At 43.1% G+C, this 23,075-nt stretch overlaps 1 protein-coding gene and 1 long non-coding RNA gene across 13 annotated transcripts in view; one reads left to right on the plus strand and one right to left on the minus strand.

Moving 5' to 3' along the window:
• The window catches only part of RBM47 (RNA binding motif protein 47), a 176,332-nt gene that overhangs the window by 2,918 nt on the left and 150,339 nt on the right, over positions 1-23,075 (minus strand). For 11 of the 12 annotated variants that reach the window (XM_027544321.1, XM_027544320.1, XM_027544329.1 and 8 more), the window contains 3 exons: positions 9,038-10,197; positions 7,984-8,190; positions 4,801-5,000 (listed from right to left, as the gene is read on the minus strand). In XM_027544321.1, the coding sequence (XP_027400122.1) occupies positions 4,801-5,000; positions 7,984-8,190; positions 9,038-10,166 (1,536 nt within the window). In that variant the 5' untranslated portion in view covers positions 10,167-10,197. The remainder of the gene's footprint in view (positions 1-4,800; positions 5,001-7,983; positions 8,191-9,037; positions 10,198-23,075) is intronic. The other variant, XM_027544331.1, reaches the window with a different exon arrangement.
• On the plus strand, positions 10,342-18,194 carry LOC113894230. Its single transcript, XR_003511519.1, has 2 exons — positions 10,342-10,843; positions 15,885-18,194. It is a non-coding gene; the product is annotated as an uncharacterized LOC113894230 (long non-coding RNA).

The raw sequence follows: 23,075 nt of genomic DNA on the forward strand, positions 1-23,075 counted from the left end.
AGGAGTGAAAAAACTGGCTTAAAACTCAACATTCAGAAAACTAAGATCATGGCATCTGGTCCTATCACTTCATGGCAAATAGGTGGAGAAACAATGCAAACAGTGAGAGACTTTATTTTCTTGGGCTCCAAAATCACTGCAGATGGTGACTGCAGCCAAGAAGTTAAAAGACGCTTGTTCCTTGGAAGAAAAGCTATGGCAAACCTAGACAGCATATTAAAAAGTAGAGACATCACTTGGCCAACAAAGGTCTGTATAGTCACAGCTTTGGTTTTTCCAGTAGTCATGTATGGATGTGAGTGCTAGACTATAAAGAAGGCTGAGCATCGAAGAATTGATGCTTTCAAACTGTGGTGCTGGAGAAAACTCTTTAGAGTTCCTTGGATAACAAGATCAAACCAGCCAATCCTAAAGGAAATCAGCCTTGAATAGTCACTGGAAGGACTGATGCTGAAGTGGAAGCTCCAACACTTATGGCCTCCCTGATGTGAAGAGCCAACTCACTGGAAAAGACCCTGATGCTGGGAAAGATTGAGGGCAGGAGGAGACGGGGCAACAGAGGATGAGATAGTTGGATGGCATCATTGACTCAATGGATATGAGTTTTAGCAAATTCAGGGAGATGGTAAAGGATAGGGAAGCCTGGTGTGCTGCAGCCCATGGGGTTACAAAGAGTTGGACATTATTGAGCGACAGAACAACAACAACCTATCCATTCATTCAACAACCCCATTCATTCATTCAACTCCCAGGGGTGAGGGAATGACAGAGAAACAAAAGTTTCCATTCTCAGGGCAGATGGATAGACAAGCAATAATCGTAAGGGACTGAGATAGGAGCCATTGAAGTGGAGTTGCATCCTCAAGGTACATTCAAATTCAACTGGTGACCATGACAGAACTGGAGTGTTTAGGGAAAGTTCAAATACTCTGGAATCTTCTGCCCACCATTCTACTCAATCAGCCTATGTACCAGAGCGAGCTAGAGATGGGAGTTGAGGTCTACCCTTTACTCAGTTGATCTCACTGTAATTATGAATAAGTATTTTCCCTAAAATACATGCCAGCTGCCTCAACTCATACCTAACTGAAGGAACATGGTGTATCAAGAATGGAGAGAAGCACAGTATATGACTTTATGGAACAAAGTACACAGCTCTCCCAAGGGCCAGCATCTTAAGCTGTGACCTAAAAAGACTGTGATCATACAGGATCTTCAACAAATGCATTTGCTTCAGCCATCGCCAACCTAAGATATGATACCACTAAATATACAGTTGCTGTGGAAGCTTAGAGAAGAAGTCAACTAACTTGAGGAGCAAGAGGAAGTGTCTCTGAAGTGGAATATTTTGAGCTGGGTTTTGAAGGATAAGTGGGGCTTCCCTGGTGGCCCAGATGGTAAAGAATCTGCCTGCAATGCCAGAGACCTGGGTTCAATCCCTGGGTCAGTCAGATCCCTTGGAGAACAGAATGGCTACCCAACCCAGAGTTCTTGCCTGGAGAATTCTGTGGATAGAGGAGCCTTGTGGGCTATAGTCTGTGGGGTCACAAAGAGTTGGACAGGACTGAGCAGCTAACACTTTCACTTTCACTTGGATAAGGTGGGATTTCCACATGAGGAGGAAGTGGGGAAAGAGGCGCTATCTGAAGCTGCCTTACTGTAGATGCCACGCTGGCTCTGAAAGTCCAGATGGTTCCTTCCCTCCACTTGAGAGTGAAATATACTACATTTTCAGAACAAGTAGACAAGGAAGACTGTGGTTCAGTATTTTCCAAAATGTTTGCTACGGAGTTCATTCTGTGGACTGCTTAAGGGAAAAGGAGATTTTTGGTAAAACAAAACATACATTTATTTAACAAAACATCTTGTGTACCTTATGTTTCATAGAATGCCCTATGGTACAAATAGTTCAGGATATGCAAAAGGGAGAAGTAGATTTAAAGAAATTATTTCTTCCTGGGTTTTATAAAGGAATTACTTATCATTCCTTTACAAAAATCTCCAAATTAGAGTCACAAAATTATGTTCAAAGAACTTCAGAATTGAAGAGTCATTTTTTTCAACTGTAATCCAAAAAATATCCAAATGATAACAATAACAGAGATTACAGTCTGCTAGGCACTATTATGGAGAAGGCAATGGCACCCCACTCCAGTACTCTTGCCTGGGAAATCCCATGGACAGAGGGGCCTGGTAGGCTGCAGTCCATGGGGTCGCTAGGAGTCGGACACGACTGAGCAACTTCACTTTCACTTTTCACTTTCACGCATTTGAGAAGGAAATGGCAACCCACTCCAGTGTTCTTGCCTGGAGAATCCCAGGGACGCGGGAGCCTGGTGGGCTGCCGTCTCTGGGGTCGCACAGAGTTGGACACAACGGAAGCGACTTAGCAGCAGCAGCAGCAGGCACTATTCTAAGTGCCTTATTAAGTGACACTATTGAAACATCATCACAACCACCAATGAAGCTGGTGGATTGATTATACGGAGAAGCTTAGATGTTTTAAATGACTTGCACAAGGTGCCACAGCTTTTAAACAATGGGATGTGGGAGTCTGGCACCTGTGCATTTAGCCTTGCATTATCCTGCCTGCTACAATGCAGCCACAATGAACGTTAGTAACACTTTACAACCAAGGAGAGAAACTTTGGAACTGGGAAGACTGTGGTTCATAGCAGGACACAAGCTATCTTCTCCAAATCTGTGGACATCTCTTTAGTGACAAATGCACAAAGGAAAGGATCACCAGGAAGGTGACATCAGAGAGAAACCACTCCATGTACAACAGTGCAGCCCAACACCTGAGCTCAGGGCAGTGTGATGAGGTTGAGTTGAGTGTGGGGAGCTGGGGAGGAGGAGAGAAAAAGGCCTCAATTTCCCCTCCTCTCAAAAAAGGATGGTTCTTGCTCTACCTATACCACTGACTTGCTGTGAAGATTGAGACATTTTGAGAAATGTGAAAAAAGGACTGTCTACACATGCAAGCTTCTTTTTCTAATTGCCTGCAAAGGCTATATGAAATTTTGGATTTAAATGGCTACAAAGGAACATCTCTGAGCTCCTGCAAAACAGAGGAGGAAGATCGAAGGTGTTCCCCAGGAAGGTCACTGGGAACTGATGTGTGGTTTCACTCTGAACAGTGTTCTTTTTACCAATCCGTGGAGCTTAAAATGCTCCTTCCTCTGCTGCAGTTTGGCAGAGAACACAGAGGAGGTGGAGGACGGAACGTACCAGAGAACCCAGGTCAAAGAACTCAAGGCAGGACAGACAGTACTCAGCTTTGAGGGACAGCAGCGGGGCCACATACTCAAAGAAGCCATTCCCACATTACAGAGGAAGTGGCTCCAGGCATTCTGCAGAATATACTGGAGGAGGGAACAACTGCCATAGGACTCTACTGATGATGACAGCACACTGAACAAATCCCAAGCCACAAGACCCCGACGCCAGCATCCGTACAGACTGATATAAGACAGAAACAGCCTGCAATCCAGAATGTAATCATGAAGCCTGAAATTTGGGCCCAGCCACAGCTGTGACCACTCAGCGAAGACCAAAGTTCACAAGTTTCCTAGTAAAGAGGAATTAGAATTAGCAGAATTCCACTAGGTAATGCTTGTAGGTTACTGTATGTATTTATAGTCAGGACACAGTAATAACTACCTTGTGAGTCATTTCCAACCCAAGACTACTGCTGGGGTTCACAGGCCTAGCTGTTTCAGCATTACTGAGGAGGTGGGACAAAATATGGATTCTAGAACCCCAGCCCAGTTCTGCTGAACTGGAGTCTTCTGGGGTTTAAATCTAAGAATCTCTGTTTTATAAACATGTCTCCTCGATAATTCTTATCCAGTTAGATACAAGACATCCCTGGCCTGAGTTTTTATGCTTATGGATTGATGAGGTGTTTGATATTCACTGCTTCACAAAGGATAGCTTCAACAAGATTATTTTTCTGTCTAGGAAAATGATATATGGTATAGATATTCCCTGTGTGCTACATATTGCAGAAACAAAGAAATATATATAAGATGTGGCTCTTGGTCTGGAAATACTTTAATTGGGGAGACAGAACATAGAACTTGACTGGTAGTCAAGCAGCCAATATGGAGATATACAGGACAGATGGTTTCCAAGGTGAGGTAGATGGAAAAGGTTCTAGAGAAAAAAACCAGATAGATGAGAACACTATGAGTAAAGGTGGGGAAGGAGGATGGAATGGTAAAACTGGATTGGGAGGAGAAATGGGAATAGCTGGATATGGTTGGGAGAGTTTTGTAAAGTTTCGTAAATCTTTACAGACATTTCTGTCTCTCTACAGGCACTCACATATATATATGCATATGTATATACCTATGGATATACTCATAGAGAGGGATGGAGGGGAAGAAGAGGGGCAGAACTTTAAAAAACCTTTACTGAACTATAATCTGGAATGCAAAACTACAATCTGGCATGAACCCTGGGACTCCGTGTGTCACCTCTGTAACAATAAGTACATGAGTTAAAAATTATCCTATGTCATTAAAAAAAAAATAGGATGTATAACAACACTGTGAGAAATTCCATATGTCATTTTTGCATATTGCTTCCTATCTTTAATACACTGGCAACTTGAGGATAGTACAATTCTTATCTAACATTTTCCTGTCCTGTCATGATTTATCTTACAAAAATATTTCTGTCACTCAGACCCATAGTTCTAGCAGAAAGCCAGGCACAGTGTCAGTGCTCCTGCAGAGTATTAAGTGAATCTGTGATACATGAGACCTCACACAAACACCGCAGCAAGAAGCCTACCTGGAAAGGCGGTGGCGTGGACACGGCAGGGATGACGGCAGCGGCGGCTGCGGCGGCCGCAGCAGCACTGGCTGGGTCGGGCTGCACAGCGATGGGGCTGATCATGTGCTCCATTGTGTGGATTTTACCATCTTCAATCATTTTAGGGGCCGGAGCTGCCTGAAACATGGAATATTGGGCGCCGATGGCAGGGATGGCCACTGCAAAAGAAGGAAAAGGGAAACACAGGTCAGTCACTTCCAGGCACTGAGGGAAGCGCCATCACTTCCTCAATACTTTTAAAAACAAGTTTAGCAGCCAGGGGCTCTGCCTGCAAACGAATGCTCTCTCACTACAGGTGCTACCCAAGAGGAAGAGAGGGGAGGTGGAGGTACCCTATATCCCGCTGGACTTTCAAAAGGAACCATGTGGGCAATGGGTGGGATCTCCCCACGGATCCTCAGGGTACGCAAGCCTACAGTTAAGTTTTGCCCACATTTTCTACTGCTGCTAACAGAATTTAGAACAGAATAGCGTTTAGACTCGTATTCTTGAGGTCCTACAAAGCAAGAAAGGGCCTTGCAATTTTGAGAAAACAGGATCAGAATAAGAAGTGAGAGCAGAGGGTTGAGGCCCAAGAGTGTGAGAAGAGCCTGCCAGTTCCTTATTACCTATCTTACTCAGTACCTGCCCCACTGCCCTTTTTCACTTTCACCACGTTTTAAAGAGCAGGTGCTATTGAGAGTTTCATTCTGAGAACTCAGAGGTCAGTGTATATCCTCCCCGACCTGCCAATGCAAAGACATGTTTCTGTGAATAAAGTTCAAAAGACTCATTTCAACCAGAGGATCAGACAGATCACAGTTTTCGAATGTCAATGTATGCTGCTGCTAAGTTGCTTCAGTCATGTCTGGCTCTTTGCGACCCTATGGACTGTACAGCCCGCCAGGCTCCTCTGTCCATGGGATTCTCCAGGCAAGAATACTGGAGTGGGTTGCCATGCCCTTCTCCAATGTATGATAAGGAGAGGTAAAAAGACCAAAAAAAAAAAAATAGCCCTGATTTGGGGGAGTTTGTGTGTGTGCTGCATGTTTTGAGGATGGTAAGAATACTGAAATGCATACAACAAAGTATACTTTCACTTATTTTTATTTTCCAACTGTAGGTAATTTCTTCGAATAAAAGCTGATTTGATATAAGTTAAAGAGAAATGCTTGCATGCTGTGTGCTCAGTCGCTTCATTTGTGTCTAACTTTTTGTGACTCTATGGACTGTAACCCACCCAGCTTCTCTGTCCATGAGATTCTCCGGGCAAGAATACTGGAGTGGGTTGCCCTCCTTCAGGGAATCTTCCCGACTCAGGGATCAAATCCACGTCTCCTGCTTTGCAGGTAGATCCTTTACCAATGAACCACTGGGGAAGCCCAAAGAGAAATGACTGTAGGCTAAACAATGATACAGTCATTCAATAAAATATATCTAAAATCTAAACCAGATCTTTTACCTGCCTTTCTATCTATATGATCTTGTGCCTAGATACTTCACTATTGCCTGGTGTTCCTCCTAAAATACAGAGTTCTAATTTTCTGAATGAATCAGAAATAGAGGTCAAGGGGACAGGGTCTAGAAAGGGCTATAAGTTTGAGCTACATCTGAGTTGTACTAAGCAACTCTGGATTGTTCTGGCTACCAGCCACAGGAATTTCTACCCTACGCCTCAGAACACAATTACATGCTTAAAGATCTTTGAGTTCTTTTCTCTGGGCTTCCCTGGTGGCTCAGCTGGTAAAGAATTTGCCTGCAATGCAGGAAACCTGGGTTGGGAAGAGTCCCTGGAGAAGGGAAAGGTTACTCACTTCAGTATTCTGGCCTGGAGAATTCCATGGACAGTCCATGGGTTTTCAAAGAGTTGGACATGACTGAGCGACTTTTCTTTTCTGTAGTTAAATCTTAAACTACTGCCAATGGGAATACCTTTCCCAACAAGTAGAAGTGCCAACTCCTGTATCCAGGCTCTGCTTTATGGAATTAGAGAGAAACAGGATCAGTTTTATATTGCTTGACGCATCAATGACATTTCCAAGGAAATCCAGTCTAAGGAGTCACTTAACTGCAGAAGTGGCAGAATTTTTTTCACAGGCATTAAAAAAAAAAAAAATCACTGGATTACTTCAAAAGGAAGCTCTACTGAGAAAAGGCCTTGTAAGCCCCTATGTGGCCAATGCCAACCTACACTCCCTATACACAGCTCCCTTGAAACCGTTTTAGCCAGGGTAAGGAGTACAGTCCTCAGCCAACACGAAGTCAGAGGAGCTGAGCTTCGAAGTGCGGATGCTCTCAAAGAGCTCTTCAACCTACCCTCCATGAGACTGGGAGAAGGTCTGGAGGAGTATCATGATGGAATTTCCCATGTGTTTGGGTGCTTGTGTGGTGTGCGCACATAAGGAGTTTGTGCCGTGCTCACACTGTGCAGTTCAATAAAGCTCCCTGCAGCTTAGGATTAGAAAGAAGACCTGTCTCAGATGACTGACGAGCATTAACAATGTTGGAAAACTGGTTTGTGGGGCCTGGAGGGTGGAAGCAAAGTTCAAGGTCCTTGGCTTCAACTACTTGAGTGCCCCTACCCTCAAGCTACTGATCCAGCAAGAGGCGGAAATGAGAGCTGGGAATTAGCTGCAGAAAGTTTCTCTGCTGCCTTACTCCCAGGTGTTCTGGTTGGTTAAGACCACGACAAGGCACAGCAGCGTTATTTGCTCCTGAAGGGGAATTTCCCAACAACTCTCACAACTGGCAAAGAGTTGCACCTTCTGGCTTCTGATGACTGGGGTCAAAATAGGCTTGAGTAAGGAACAGAAAGCTGTTAGCTGGTAGAAGATATAGAAGAGCCTCACATTTTTCTACCCCCGCACCCCTCGCCCCAACCTCCCTAATTGAGAACCTACCTAATTGAGAAAAAGTCTAACAACTGGTGACAGCCATTTGGGAAACCCACTATAAGAAAGTTTGACTTGAACATGGTCAAAATTAGACCATCCCCCAAGTTCTAGATAAGAAGGCCCAGGAGGCCACAATCCTTGCCTAATCTCCGCCTGCCTTTGAGAAGAGGAACCCATGTACAGATGAAAGTGCCGAGGAAGTCACTTCAAAGAGAGAGAGTTGGGGTTCAGGCTGAATAAATGCATTCTCACTCTGGTTTATACTGACCTGTACCAGGCTTAATGGCAACTGGATTGACGGCAGAGATTTCCAAATTCGGTACAAGTTCATATCCTTTTTCTTGCTGTTTTCCTTTTCCTTCATGATATCGGCTATATATACCACGGCCAGCAGAATATCCCCCAAGGTAGGAACCCCTGGGGCCCGGGGCTCTGTTGCCAGCTGCACCTCGACCCCGGCCTCTTATGCTGCCTGCTTATAATAACAACACAAAAAATGATGAGCTACCAACAGCAACAGTACAAGAGGTGGATCTTAACCCAAGGTTCTTGGCACTTCGGTATCTGTCCTGGCTCTAAGCTGCAGGTGGCTACACCTCTGCTCTTTAGTGAGCTCGGAAGATGCTTCAGACTTTCTGGCTCCAGCCTAGATGCATCCTAAGATGTCTGCTTAGTACACAAGATGAACTTGAAGGGTGAGTTCCTAGGATTGTAACTGCCACTCCAATAAATAAAAATTTTCTAAGACGGTCACAAAACTAGATGTAGAAGGGGAACTGCTAGTTCATCTTCCTCATTTTAGGCGTGAGAAAACAGGCTTCGGGAGCTTTAAGGGGCTGACTAAAGTCACAGAGCCAGTTAATCAGATGGCAGGACCCAGAACCCAAGTATTTTGTTTTCCAGTGTAATGCCTGCTTTCAGTACAGGCTAGTCAGTGACTAAGAACAACAAAACAACACAAACAAACCCAACAATACTGTGCCCCCTACTCCCCAACATTCTAAAGGTTTAATTTCACAAGCAGGCTTTAACCTAAGAACCTTGCCGTCTAGCCCCACGTTGGATAAAGGCCCTGGGAAAACGCAAGAAAACGCAAGAGCTTGCATGCTTCACATGATGGGTAATGTTACCTCACGCTGTATATATGAACCATCTACATTTTCTCGATGCTGTAGAAGTGACTGACTGCCCCAACGAGGGTGAGTAGGAAGGGTCGCCGTCCACCAGCTCAGTAAATGACAGCCACCACCTCCCAAATGGCATCCATCTGGCAGATGCGTCTCCCCGACTCCCACCCACGCAGGCGAGGAACCCCCACTAACCTTTCACGAAGTAGTCCCTGTTGGGCCCGATGAGCGCGTTGTAGGGGTAGCCATAGTAGGCTAGCGTGTAGGGGTCACAGGAATACACGTAGCTGGGCTGCTGCACCACTGCTGCCTCGGCTGCGCCGCCACCCTTGGCTGCCTTCTGGTAGCGGGAGTACTGCTCCTTGTCCACGGGCTTGGCCAGCGTCACCTCGAGGCACGAGCCCTCCAGCTCGGTGCCGTTGAGGTTGTTCATGGCGTGCACGGCGTCCTCGCGGCTGGCGAAGTGCACGAAGGCGTAGTCGCGGATCTTCTTGACGCGCTCCACGCAGCCCGGGTTGAACTGGCCGAAGCTCTTCTTGATGGTGTCCTCGGTGGTCTCGATCATGAGGTTCCGCACGTAGAGGATCTTCACGGTCTCCATCACATCCTCGTCCACGTCGATCTCGGGCTCGGCCCAGTCCACAGCGATCTGGTGGCCCCACAGCTGGATGCGGCCGGGCATGAGCTTGCGGCGCGCCATGGCGGCGGCGCGGTGGCTCTCGTACTCCACGAAGGCGAAGCCGCGATTCTTCATCTTGTCGGCCGCGCTGGCGTAGACGATCACGTCGAGCACGCCCTCTGTGACCTTGGCGATCTCCTCCAGGATCTCCTCGCGCTTCTTCATCTTGGGGATGCCCCCGATGAAGAGGCGGCAGTTGTCGACGCTGCAGCACACGCCCAGCAGGCGTCCGGGGCGGATCTCATAGTTGTTGAGCTCGCGCACGGCGCGCTTGGCCTCGTTCTTGTGGCAATACATGACGAAGGCGTAGCCGCGGTTCTTGCCATCGAAGTCCATCATGAGGCGCAGCTCGTAGATGCGGCCCACCGTCTCGAACACTGGCACCAGCTCGTCCTCGTACACATCGCGGGGGATCTTGCCCACGAAGACCTCGCAGCCGCGCTGCGGGTGTGGGCCCTCCCAGCCGGGCGGCGGGCCACCGTACTTGCGCTGCCCATTCTCCTGCACCATGCTGTAGCCCGTGCGCTCCATCAGCGCCAGCAGCGCCGCCTCATTGGGCGCGCCCGCCACGCCCTCGGGCACCTTGGCAGAGGACCCTGTGGCGGAGTCGCTGCTCATGGCTGCGGTGGAATCCTCTGCGGTCATAATGTCAAAGGCATCCACGGCCGGTGGAGACCTGGGGAAGGCAGGAGAGAGAGGATGAGCCTAGAATCTACACCAAGTTGAGCCACAACTTAACTACAATTTTTTTCCTTCTTTTTCTCCTCTTTTTTTTTCTTAAAGCCATCCAAGACTCACGCTTAATTATTGGGTGGTTAAATGAGAAATAAGATGGGGACTTCTCTGGATGAGCGGCAGCTCTAAAATAGTCTAAATTAGGCAAGTTGTTTTGCAGGAAAAACCAGAAGTGACTCAGGAAAAAAAAAATCAGAAGGAGCAGGTACTTCCGCCTAATCAGTACCCCCAACAGCTTTGAAGCATAGAGAACCTGCTGTCACTGTGGGTGCAAATCTCACGTTCCTGAGGCAGTTGGCAACATCTTTTGCTTAATTCCTGCACTGTCAACTCAGATTGATTTCCTTTTAGTTATAGTATTTTACCCCCTTTATTTCTTTGGCAGACAAAGTCTGCTTTCTTTGCTTTCTTTTTAAAGACGCTTTTTCATTTAGGAATGGAAAGAGGGCAGTGTATTTATATTGTTAAGGAAAAAACTGAGGAGGTGTTGTAGAAGATACAGAACTGTGTGCTGAAGCTTTTTACAGGGAAGAAATGGAATATCCACAATAACGAAGGACTTGCGTGAAGAACTGTGCGAAGAGCTGGTAAGTCTGACTTTTACACTGTCATTCCTTGTCAGCAATTATGAACCATTCATGGATTTGGAATCAGTGCACAAAGAGCTAGATTAGGTTCAGGCTGGGGATTTTTGAAAACAACTATCTGGTAAACTGCAGGATAGTTTTCAGAGAACTGTCACATCCATTATCTTATTTGATCTTAATCTCCTTTCATGGTAAGTGACAGTATCATTAGTCCCAATTTGTCTGTGGGGAAATAGGTTGAATAAATTACTCATTTCACACAGTAGGTATCCACTCCTATCGGGACTTGATTTCAAGCCATCTTGTGTTCTTTTTTCTAAACCAGTGCTGGGCAATAAGAACTCTCTGTGATGATGAAAAAGCTGTCAGTAGCCACAAGTGGCTACTGAATACTTGCAATGGGACAACTGCAGAGTTTTTCATTTTTTTCTAAAATTAAATACCCACATAAGTGCAAGTCCAAACCATGCCACCTTCACTCCTTCAGAGCAAGGCCCTTAGAAATGATTTAAAATTAGACAGTGAGATTATCACTAGGCACTTCTTATTGTGCCTTTGTGAAGAATAGCTCTGTTTAGCTTTTTTTTAAAAATGAAGTTTATTTCATTTTTTTGGACTATGAAAGTATTCAAGTAAATTTTATGGAAATTAAGAAAAAGTAGGAAAAGAAGTTATTCCTAATTCTCCTACCCAGTGATAGCCACATAAACTTTTCCATCTTTCTTTTGATAGTTTCTTTGCGGGGAATGGGAGAGGTGGAGCTAGGCTTCCAACAAATTTACATCTGCTGCTTTACTTCATTTTATAAGCATTCTTCCACATTCTTAAAACTGTAAAAATATGATTTATAATTGGAATATGGTTTCATCATTCAACTAAATTTTTTTTTCATTGTTTAAAATTTACTACTGGGAATTCTACACAAGGATATTAAGGGAAATTTCAAGGTTAATTAAGGTACATTTGCTCATCTAAAGAAAAAAAAAAGGAATGATAGGGACACAACAGAATGTATGTTTTTGCCTGTTGGCCAACCAGTACTACTTTGGTTCATCTGCTGAAACATCAAGCAGCAATACAGGTTCACGGGTTAGTGAGTGGCCACTGGACTGATGTTGAAGCTGAAACTCCAATGCTTTGGCCACCTGATGCAAAGAGCTGACTCATTTGAAAAGACCCTGATGCTGGGAAAGATTGAGGGCAGGAGGAGAAGGGGACGACAGAGGATGAGATGGTTGGATGGCATCACTGACTCACTGGAGATGAGTTTGAGTGAACTCCGGGAGTTGGTGATGGACAGGGAGGCCTGGCATGCTGCGGTTCATGGGGTCGCAAAGAGTTGGACACGACTGAGAGACTGAACTGAACTGAACTGAACTGGAACCAGAGTGCATGACTATGTGTGAACCCTAGCTTGAACACTTCCTAGTTGTATGACCTGAAGCAAGGATATCCAGCTCCTTCATGCCTCAGTTTCCCTGTCTATAAAATGGGAACGATGATAACAGTATTAACTTTGTTAAGTTTACAAAAGTGAGTTAATACATACAAGCATTTTGAACTGTGCTTGGGAAGTTGTAAATGCTCAAGAAATGTCAGTTATTACAGTTCATCCGAACTTCTGGGTAAAACTTCAGACCAATTTAGTTTTAGAGTAATTTTGACACTTTCTCAGTTCTTTAAAAACATCTGTTTGATATGGCTGCTATTCTTATTTTTAATTTTCTTTGCTCTTCAGTTGCTTGAAAGCTGTTTTGGCAACATATCCAATTATTATGAAGCCTTTTTTTCTGGTTTAAATTTGAAAATAATATAGTTCCTGGAGTTTTGTGTTGAAGCAGAAATTTCAGTATCAGATTTGAACATGAAGATCTTTCCCTCCTTCCAAAAGGAAGATAAGGATATATTCTTAAGAAGATAAGAAGATTCTGTGTACAAACACATATGCATTTATAATCTGTGACCTGGGAAGGAAATGCCAGGTGTATATATATATATAAACATGTATGAGGGAATTCAAGATCTTAACATGGTTTAACTACATAAAACAGTGACTAAAGTCCAAAGGAATAGTCCTTCTATCTCTTCTGAGAGATGTAGAATTGACTTTTTCTTAATACTTTGATAATTGTACTTTGAAACTACTCTTTAACTCTCACAAAAAGCTGTATAATGCCAGGCTAAGGGAGTCATTTTCAATTCCAGCCCTATTAATTTCACCAGAAAATCTGTTGCTTTCAGTAAGTAGTTATAGCTTATTCTCTTGCACCTGCAAGCCAAGAAAAGCCTTTTTTCCTGAGCTTTCATCATCTGGGATAAATGAATCATGTTACTGGTCCCCCTTCCCTTTTTACTTTGACCCCTAGGAGGTTTGGAACTGAATTTGTCACTTTAGTTTTTAATTGTGTAAGACATTACAGTACACTCTTAGGTTCATCTGATCTTGGCTATAGTTTCATTTTTTTAGTCTCCTATATTCCCAATGCCATGAATTTAGCTATGTATATTATTCATCTTACTGTTTTCATGTCCTTGGAAGCCATCTCATATAATTCTGGAGTTAGGAGAGGAATAAATGCATATACCCATGAAAAAAATATATATAATTTGCATGAAATATAAATTAGTGTAGTATTTAAATGAACTATTTTTATACTACAGATACATAAAGGCAACTGAGAACAACAATAAGATACCACTCTGCACCCATTAGCATGCTATTGTGTGTGTGTGTGTGTGTGTGCACCCACCTGTGAGTGCTCAGTCATATCTGACTCTTTGTGACCCCACTGACTGTAGCCTGCCAGGCTCCTCTGTCCATGGGATTCTCCAGGCAAGAATACTGGAGTGGGTTTCCATTTCTTCCTCCAAGGTACGTTCCTGGCCCAGGTATTGAACCTGGGTCTCCTGCACTGCAGATTCTTCACCACTGAGCCACTTGGGAAGTCCTAGCATGCTATTATAACCAACCAAACATACAAACTAATGAAGTAAAATAAGTGTTGACAAGAATGTAGAAAAACTGCCATCTTTGCTCATTGCTGGTGGGAATGTAAAATGGTGCAGCTACTGTGGAGAACTGTATAGTGGTTCCTCAAGAACATAACAGTTATCATATGATCCACCAATTCCACTACTGGATATATACTCAAAAGAACTGAAAATTGGGACTCAACACAGATATTTGCACACCATTGGTCATAACAGTATTATTCACAGTAGCCAAAAGGTAGAAACAACCCCGAAGTCCACTACACATGAATGGGCAAACACAATGTGGCATGCGTACTCAATGGAGTATTATTCAGCCTTAAAGAAGAGGAAATTCTCACACATGCTGCAGCATGGATGAACCATGAAGATACCCTAAGTGAAATACGCCAGGTACAAAAGGACAAATATTGTATGTTTCCACTTTCATGAAGTACCTAAAGAGTCAAATTCATAGAAAGCAGAATAGTGGTTGCCAAGAACTGTGACGAGGGAGAATGGGGAACTATGGTTTATGGCGTTCCAGTGAGAGATGATAAGAAAGTTCTGGAGAGGGGTGGTGGTGATGGTTGCACATCAGTGTAATGTACTTAATGCCACTGAACTGTACATGTAAAAACAGTTAAAATGGTTCTTTATTATGTAAAGGTTAACACACAGAGTGAAAAGGATAAAAATAAGATTCTGTAAAGTTAGGATTTCATTAGAGGCCATTACAAATGGTATATTGCATTAGTTTAACACATTCAAGAAAGTCTTATGGTCTGCAAACTCCATTCTTCTTATCTTTATGTCTAAGATGCCATAGTTAAATAAATTACCATGCTGTTTAATGAGTTTTCAAGGCCAAAGGCTTAGATATGTAAAAGATATATGGCTTATTTAATGTCTTGAAAGCAGGGGAGCTATATAACATTTAGCTATATGACCCTTCTTTCAGAGATGAAACAGAAACTTTATTACAACTAGACATGCTTTAGACCAGGGCTTGGCAAATTACACCATGGTCCAAATATAGCCTGCCATTTGTTTTTTTAAATAAAGTTTTATTGGAACAGTCATCCTCTTTAAAAAAAAAAAAAGAAAGAAAGATGGCTCTTTTTCCATTTCAGTGGCAGACTTGACTAGTTCAGAGATTGCATGGGTCACAAAGGCTGAAATATTTACTCTCTGGCCAGGTATAGAAGAAGTTTGCCAACCTTCGTTCATGGAGAACATCAATGAGACTAAATAACAAAGATTCTTCTTGCTAAGGTATTACAGTCACTTTTCCCTGTTTCCTATGCTGAGCAATTACTTAATTTCAGGACCAGTTTTAAAGAGTCTTCTCAAACTGCTTGCCTCCCCACCCCCTGCAATTCTAAGCTGTCTTCCATTTAACTACACAGTCAAATTTATGAGACCAGAAGAAGAGACATCTGCTGAAGAATGCTGGCTCAGCTCCTAACACTTATATGTAAACAAAATTTCTTAAGATTTTAAATTCATTCATTCTGTACATATTAATTGAGCACCTGCTGCTGCTGCTGCTAAGTCGCTTCAGTCGTGTCCGACTCTGTGCAACCCCATAGATGGCAGTCCACTGGGCTCCCCCATCCCTGGGATTCTCCAGGCAAGAACACTGGAGTGGGTTGCCATTTCCTTCTCCAATGCATGAAAGTGAAAAGTGAAAGTGAAGTCGCTCAGTCATGTCTGACTCTTAGCGACCCCAAGGACCGCAGCCTACGCAGGCTCCTCCGTCCATGGGATTCTCCAGGCAAGAGTACTGGAGAGGGTTGCCATTGCCTTCTCCAAATTGAGCACCTACTATGTGCCAAATACCAGTGGACCTCGTCCTCCTGGAGCTTACCTTGAACCCTGACAGTGTGTCTTAAGAGTCTGTACCACAGCTGCCCTGAGTGACTCCTACCATTGAACTGAAATGATCCATGCAAAGCTCCCAGTGCAGAACCTCGGGCCAAGTGCTCAAGAAATGTTAGCGTAAGAAATTTGAACTTAAAAATCTTACCCAGTCTTAAGACTGAGTTAAGAATCTTCCTTGTGTTTACAGAGAAACAAGAGGCTACCCCAGCCAACCCTACACTAGTCAGAATGAGAAGCCTAGCCTGTGAATTCTGGTGTAGACTGGCATATCAGAGCCTCCCAGATTCCATTCATAGCAGGTAAGTTGTCTGGCAGTGTGATTTTCTACTGGTGACGTCGCTCAGCCATCCGAGTGTAAGCCTGTTTCTCACCTAACCTTTGGCTATAGCACTTTGCAAGAGGCTCTTCCAGAAAGAACCTGCAGAGACTTGCTGCACTGGGCTCAGACGGTCCCGCAGCCCACATGGATGCCAGGTCCCTGGCAGCAGGACCTTCCCCACACAGAGCCATGCTCTCACACACTGAAAACACGTTAGTCTTCATTGAAGGCTGCTCTCATTAAACAAATATGGCATTATATTCAAAACTACTCATTTATTCACAGTTTGGCATGTAAAACAGGAGAATATACTATCAAAATCAAGCTATTATTATTTTGAACTATTACCTAGAATTTTTGTTGTTTTTGTTTTAGGTTGAGTTTGGGCTTGTTAGTGTAAAATAACATCTTGGGGTTAACTCAGGCTTAAAGCAGAAATCATCAAGGATTTGAATTCCCTTAATACTGGTTTAGAGTACCTTTCAGTAGGATTTTAAGTTTGAAGTGGGACATTTTTCTTTTGGCCCTGATGCATGGCTTGTGGGATCTTAGTTCCCTGGTTGGGTATCGAATCTAGGTCCCCCAGCAGTGGAAGCATGGAATCCTAACCACTGGACTACTAGGGAATTCTCTGAAGTGGGACATTTTAGAGGGCAAGGGATAACACTGTACTGGGAAATATTCCCAATGTTTACCAACCAGTCTTTACCTGGGATCAAAAGCAGGCATGAGTTTACACTCATGGTAGCACAAACCACCAGTTAACTTTGATTCACAGCCATGTGTGTGTCTATGTGTGTGTGTGATTACTATGCAATTTGGAATTGGAATTCTTGGGGGAGCTTTATTTGCTCACTAATAGACACACTGTACCTTGAACGTAATATTCAGTGGTGAATCTTCCAGCACTAACTGGAATTTAATCCAGTAGAAGGTTTTAGAATTTATTCAAGAGGTAATTCTGGCTCTGTTTGCAGTTAGAGTTCTATTTTTATGTCCCCTTATTTATAACATAAAATGTGTCTTTACTGATAGTCACTTCTTAGGCATGACTCAGCATACACAATGTATAGATATAATAAAATACATACCGTACTGGTGACAGCAAGGACTTTGGAGCTGAAGAAACATGAGTTCAGGTCATGTCTGTGCCACTTACCTGCCATGTCATATGAGGTTCCCTGTCTACATCTCTGAGATGGTTCTAGTAATAGCACCCATCTCAAGAGGATTGGTTCCAAGATTAAATGATACTTAATATCACACATGAGGGGGAAAAGAATTGAAGACCAACTTCTACAAAAAGTTTCGAAGATTTGGCCTCATGCTGAGCGGTTATCTTACTGCTCTGTGCCAAGTTACCACCACCCATTAGAGTCAACAGCAGAGCAGACACTCCCACCACCGGGCAGGCCTCTGGGCTTGAGGACAGGTGGGCAGGCCTCTGGGGATAGGGACATTTCTGTTACCCCAGAGGTTGAACGTTTACAGCAGTTCTGCTCAAAATGGAGGCAGGATACTTGGAAATTACCTGGGGGCCCAAACAGAAAGCTGAAGCACAGCAACCTTTTCTACCTCAGCCAGTAACCTTGTGCTATTTGAAGGCATGGCCCGTGGGACACACAAAAATCCTCCCATGATTCTCTTTTATTTAGGGAAAATCCTGGAAGGATAAAGGGGCCCTAGAATAGAGGCACTCTGGGCCATACCTTCTGTCAGCTCTTGGCTAATTCTGAGAAGAGTTAATTCATAATGGGTCTTCAACTGCACTGATGCTGGTACAGAGTTTGTTACGGTAAAGCACATCATTCGGTGAATGACCGATAAACAGTGAAAGCCGAGAGGTTCATTTTTCCCAGGCATTTCTATCAACATATCCCTGAAATGAGGCACTTGGCTGTGGGTTCCCAGGGACATTGGCTGTGTACCAGGGGAGGGGTAGAACCACCTGCCCCAGAGGGGTGGCGTGGGGGAACTTTCTGTGGGGTTTTGGCAGCACATAAATACCAGTTAAGAATCTGCTATCTGTACTCAGCCATTAAAAAGAATGAAATAATGCCATTTGCAGCAACATGGATGGGCCTGGAATTTGTCTTACTGAGTAAAGCAAGTCAGACAGAGAAGGAGAAACATCATTTGACATCCCTTATACGTGGAAGCTAAAAAAAAAAAAAAAAATTGATACAAATAAACTTAACAAAACAGAAAGAGACTCAGAGGTAGAGAACTAACTTATGGCTGCCTGGGGGCAGGGGAAGGGATAGTTAAGGAGTTTGGGACAGACATGTATATACTGCTATATTTTAAATGGATAACCAACAAGGACCTACTGTATAGCACATGGAACTGTCTGCTTGATGTTATGTGGCAGCCTGGATGGGAGGGGAGTTTGGGGAGAATGGACACATGTATATGTATGGCTGAGTCCCTTCATGCCCTGCTGTTCACTTGAAACTGTCACATTGTTAATTGGCTATACCCCAATACAAAATAAAAAGTTAAAAAGAATATGCTATCTGGTTAAATAAGCATTACACACATACACTTCTTTCTCAACAGGTTGATGGGTAATGCTGAAAAAAAAAATGAAACTGGCAAATTCGGACACATCTACTTCCTGAATTAATGTTCTCCCAAGCCGTGAACAAGCAGTAGAAGGGACTTCTAGTCTCACCCCTATCTTGGCTCTTCTGACCTAAATATTTGAGGGATCTGGCTCAGAACAGAAAGGTTGACAGGCCCACAAATACCAGAGAGGAGAAGGAAAAGCAGTGATGGCTTGTATCATAATAGTAGCTTGAATGTATATAGTGTTTGGCAATTTAGAAAATTCTTTGATGTATGTAAGTTAATTTCCTATAATCCAGAATTTGAGCTGCAAAGGAACCTTGAGTGTCATTTAACCCAAAGTTTCTGAATTGGCTACTGCCATTGTGGGTGTGATAATTCTGGGTTTGGGTGGAGGGGGTCTCCTGTAGACTGTAGCATGTCTCATAGGATCTCTGCCCTCTACATTCCCAATCCCCTCTACATGTAACAACCAAAAACATCTCCAGAGAGCCAAAACTGCTCCCTGTTGAGAATTACTGATCGAGTCTACCTTGGAGTTATAAACAGATTATACACTTACACGTGTGTGTGCTAAGTTGCTTTCGTTGTGTCCGACTCTTTGTGACCCTAAGGACTGTAACCCACCAGGCTCCTCTGTCCATGGATTCTCCAGGCAAGAATACTGGACTGGGTTGCCATGCCCTCCTCCGGGGGGTCTTCGAACCCAGGGATCGAACCCAAGGCTCCTGCATTGTAGGTGGATTCTTTACCGCTGAGCCAGCAGGGAAGCCTATACACTTACACATGAGAGGTACTAATGAAATAGTAGTATCTCCACACTCAGCATGGGCTTGGTGTCTTGACCTGGCTCTTCCTGTCAAGGCTATCAAAACTGAGACATGTGCAAGAGATTTCAAAGATCCAAAGCAATGTCTCTTTGATACAAAACTACTCAAATTAATTTGGTTGGAAATCTATTAATTTTTCAAAGCAAAGAACTACCACCATAAAGCCCTACACACTGATTCTGTCGTTAGACTGACTTGCCATCCGGCAAACTGACAGGCCTACGTCACCCAAATAGCACTTTTGCGATCAGGCTAAGGATCTGCCGAGCTATAGAAATGCCTTATTCAATTCAGACCCCTTGGCTTCACGGACATGTGAAAACTGCTGACCATCTGGTTTTTAAGACTTAGACCTTTTTCTGGTGTCACTGCTGGTTTCTAATTATGTCAAAAGCTTCACTTAGGATTCAGAATTTTGTTTTTTGACACGCTATGAACAACTATTGCCCCTGGAACACAAGTCAATTCACTGATATTAGAACCAACCTCTGTACCCCTTAGGCAGAAGGCAATGACGTGATAAAATAGATGCTCAATGTTTGTGCATGCATTCATTCAGTCACTCATTTATTCATTCATTCGAACACTTACTGATTGCCAGGCCATGCTGGGTGCTTGGTGATGCAGTCATGAATGCAGCATAGTCCTTGGGGTTCCCAGCCAAGCAAGGGTAGATGAAGAAGGAGGGAGAAAAGAGAGGGCAGAGCAAAGACCACGAGCAAAGACAGGCAGCCACATCAGGTTATTTAGCCCTGGGACTTCCCAGGTGGCGCAGTTGATAAAGAATTTGCCTGCCGATGCAGGAGATGCAAGAGATGCCGGCTTGACCTCTGGCTTGGGAAGATCCCCTGGAAGAGGAAATGGCAACCCACTCCAGTAGTCTTGCCTGGAAGATTCCATGGGCAGAGGAGCCTGGCGGGTTACAGTCCATGGGGTTGCAAAATTGGACATGACTGAGTGCATGCACACACACACAGGAGATCACATATGGTCTTTCAACAAACATTGAGTGCCAAAGGCATGATCATAGCTTTGTAAAGTTTACAAGCAACAATGGACTGTGGGTCAAAACAGAACCCAAAGAGTGATCCAGCTTTAACAGGTGGGTGAGGACTGAAAATCTGCACATCTGGCTAATTATATTTAGAGACAGATGGAAATTCTGCAAGGGTAATCCACCTTTTCCATCTACACCTAAAACTACATTATCATATATTGATTGCATAACTACAAATATAATACCCAATGATGTTGTAATAGAATGAATTAATTAAAATCATTAAGATCAAAATCAATTTTATCGAGCATCTTTATAAGCCAGACGCTTTGCTCACTGCTATCATATTATTATCAATTTACCGCAGTGGGATAATTTCAGAGGAGGACTGTATTCCACAGCATCTCCAGCATTCCTGGGAAAATGGTTGGAGAGTGTTATTTCCTTCATATGCTAAGAAGAGAGTGGCATAAAAGAGAATAGATGACTCAAATGCAACTTAAATGCAATAGATGACATAAATTCCCTGGAGGGAAGGAGATGGACGAGAAATAATCTCTTATGAAATTTCTGTAATGTATGGTTTAAAAACTCTCGTGTTGAGCACTTAGTGTGCAAAAGACACCTCTGCTGCAGCAGAGACAGTATGGCCCACAAAACCTGAAATATTGACTGTCTGGCCCTTTCTAGCAAAAGGCCTGCTCTCTTGGGTTAGATTTCCTGGGTTTGAGCCCCAGCTCTTTAACTGTGAAGCCGTGTGACAGTGATGTACTTATTTATTTAAAGTCTTTGTTCCTCACCACCCTCATCTGCAGAATGAGACTGGACTGGTGGTAACAACAATCACTATCTCAAGGCGTCACTGTGAGGAATAAATTAGATAATATACCAAGTCCTTAGAAGAGAACCAAGTATACAGTAAGAACTTGATAAATGTTAGCTACTGTTGCCTCCTTTTTCAAGATCAGGGAACTTCAGGCTCAGAGTGATCAAATGACTTACCCAAGACTGCTCAGAATTGAAATTTAGCTGATGACAAAGCCCAGGGTCCTTTCTGCCGTGGTAACTCTCTTTGCTATGTTCTTAGTAATAGCAGAGTTAACCGCAGCCAGTGTTCACAGGGTAAAACTACTATCAGTGAGAGATGGACCTTGGTTGACAGAGTTGAAGGAATCTCAAGCACAGATCCACAGTAAAATTGTTGGAAAACCATACCTTTCTATAATACCAAATGCCTCATTACACTGCCCCACTTCCCCCACCCTTCAGAGAGTGCTGCAAACTGTTCCATAGCCTATTTCTGGCCCTTTATAAAGTAGTAAATAGGTTCAAATTCGACTTTTTAGACTTAAAAAAGCACTATTAACTTCTTATATGGAAATGTTTAAGGACTAGAATTCACATAATCCAAATGTTCAAGTGAGAATATGGGACTATGATATAGCAGTGGGAATGGGGGCTACTCACCCAGGCTCTGGATCAGACCTAGCTTCGTACCCTGGCTCCACCACTTGAGAAACAAGTGTCGTCACACCAGACATTTAATCTCCCTAAGCCTCAGTTTCACCATCTATAAGATGGTGATAATACACCTCACGATGTTGTGAAGGTTAAGTGAGACAATGCATAGAAAATACTTAGAAAAGTACTTGGCTATGTTAAGTGCTCAAATTTATTATTTTGTATTTTATATACTATATGATTTTTAAATAATTATTATTTCAGTTGAGCAAAATAGATGTTTTTCAAGGATGTACCCTTGGGAGTACAGTCCCGTGTGTAAGTCACACCTTAGAATCACAAATTTTCTGCTTGACAGTATAATTTTAAAAGCTAAAGAATCTGAAGGAATTTACTCCCAGATTTTTGTGGACAAACTGAAAGGGAACTTCTATAGCTATTATATATTGCTATAGGAAATGCATCATTATAACCACACATTTCACATGTGGTTATAATGATGCCTTTTTCAAAGCTAATGATTATGCAAAAGAGCAAACACTATGTTCTTTCTGATATTTGTTCAATTGTGTATTACCTTTTTATTACTTAGTATACCTACACTAATGCTTTATGTCTTCCCATTGAATGTAGTTGTAAATACTGTTTATTAACTATGATATATTCAAATTACCACTACAAGTTTAAGAAAGTTACCTGGGAGTAATATTCACAGAAAAGTTTCATGTGCCAGCATTGGAATATATGAACTGGTGGTTTGATGGATGGTAATTTTTATCACAAAAATATTCTTTAATTTGGAAAGGGATTTATCATAGAGTTCCTTTAGCTAGGAAATCCTCTGTGTCGTCTAGAATATGATTCAAGTTATTGAAAAATTGATCTCTCTCTCTATATATCTTTCCTGAACATACCTTCCCTATATCGATATAGACCTAAAACACTATGCCAAAGTATCAGTCCCATTTTCTTGATGGAGAAGCTAGATAATCATGCACTTAAGCTCAAAATCCCAATTACACAGTGATAAAATGGGAATCACAATTTAATAAAGGGGCTTCATCTTTGGGAGTACAGTGTTTAGTTTAAATTTTTTGATAAATGGTCCATTTATCTTCAAGACAAATCTGGACAGTCCAAATATAGGAGATATATATACACACACACACACACATATTTTAGAGTATATACACATACACATAT

The sequence above is a fragment of the Bos indicus x Bos taurus genome, chromosome 6, assembly GCF_003369695.1.
Source record: "Bos indicus x Bos taurus breed Angus x Brahman F1 hybrid chromosome 6, Bos_hybrid_MaternalHap_v2.0, whole genome shotgun sequence".
In the NCBI taxonomy this organism is placed as follows: domain Eukaryota; kingdom Metazoa; phylum Chordata; class Mammalia; order Artiodactyla; family Bovidae; genus Bos; species Bos indicus x Bos taurus.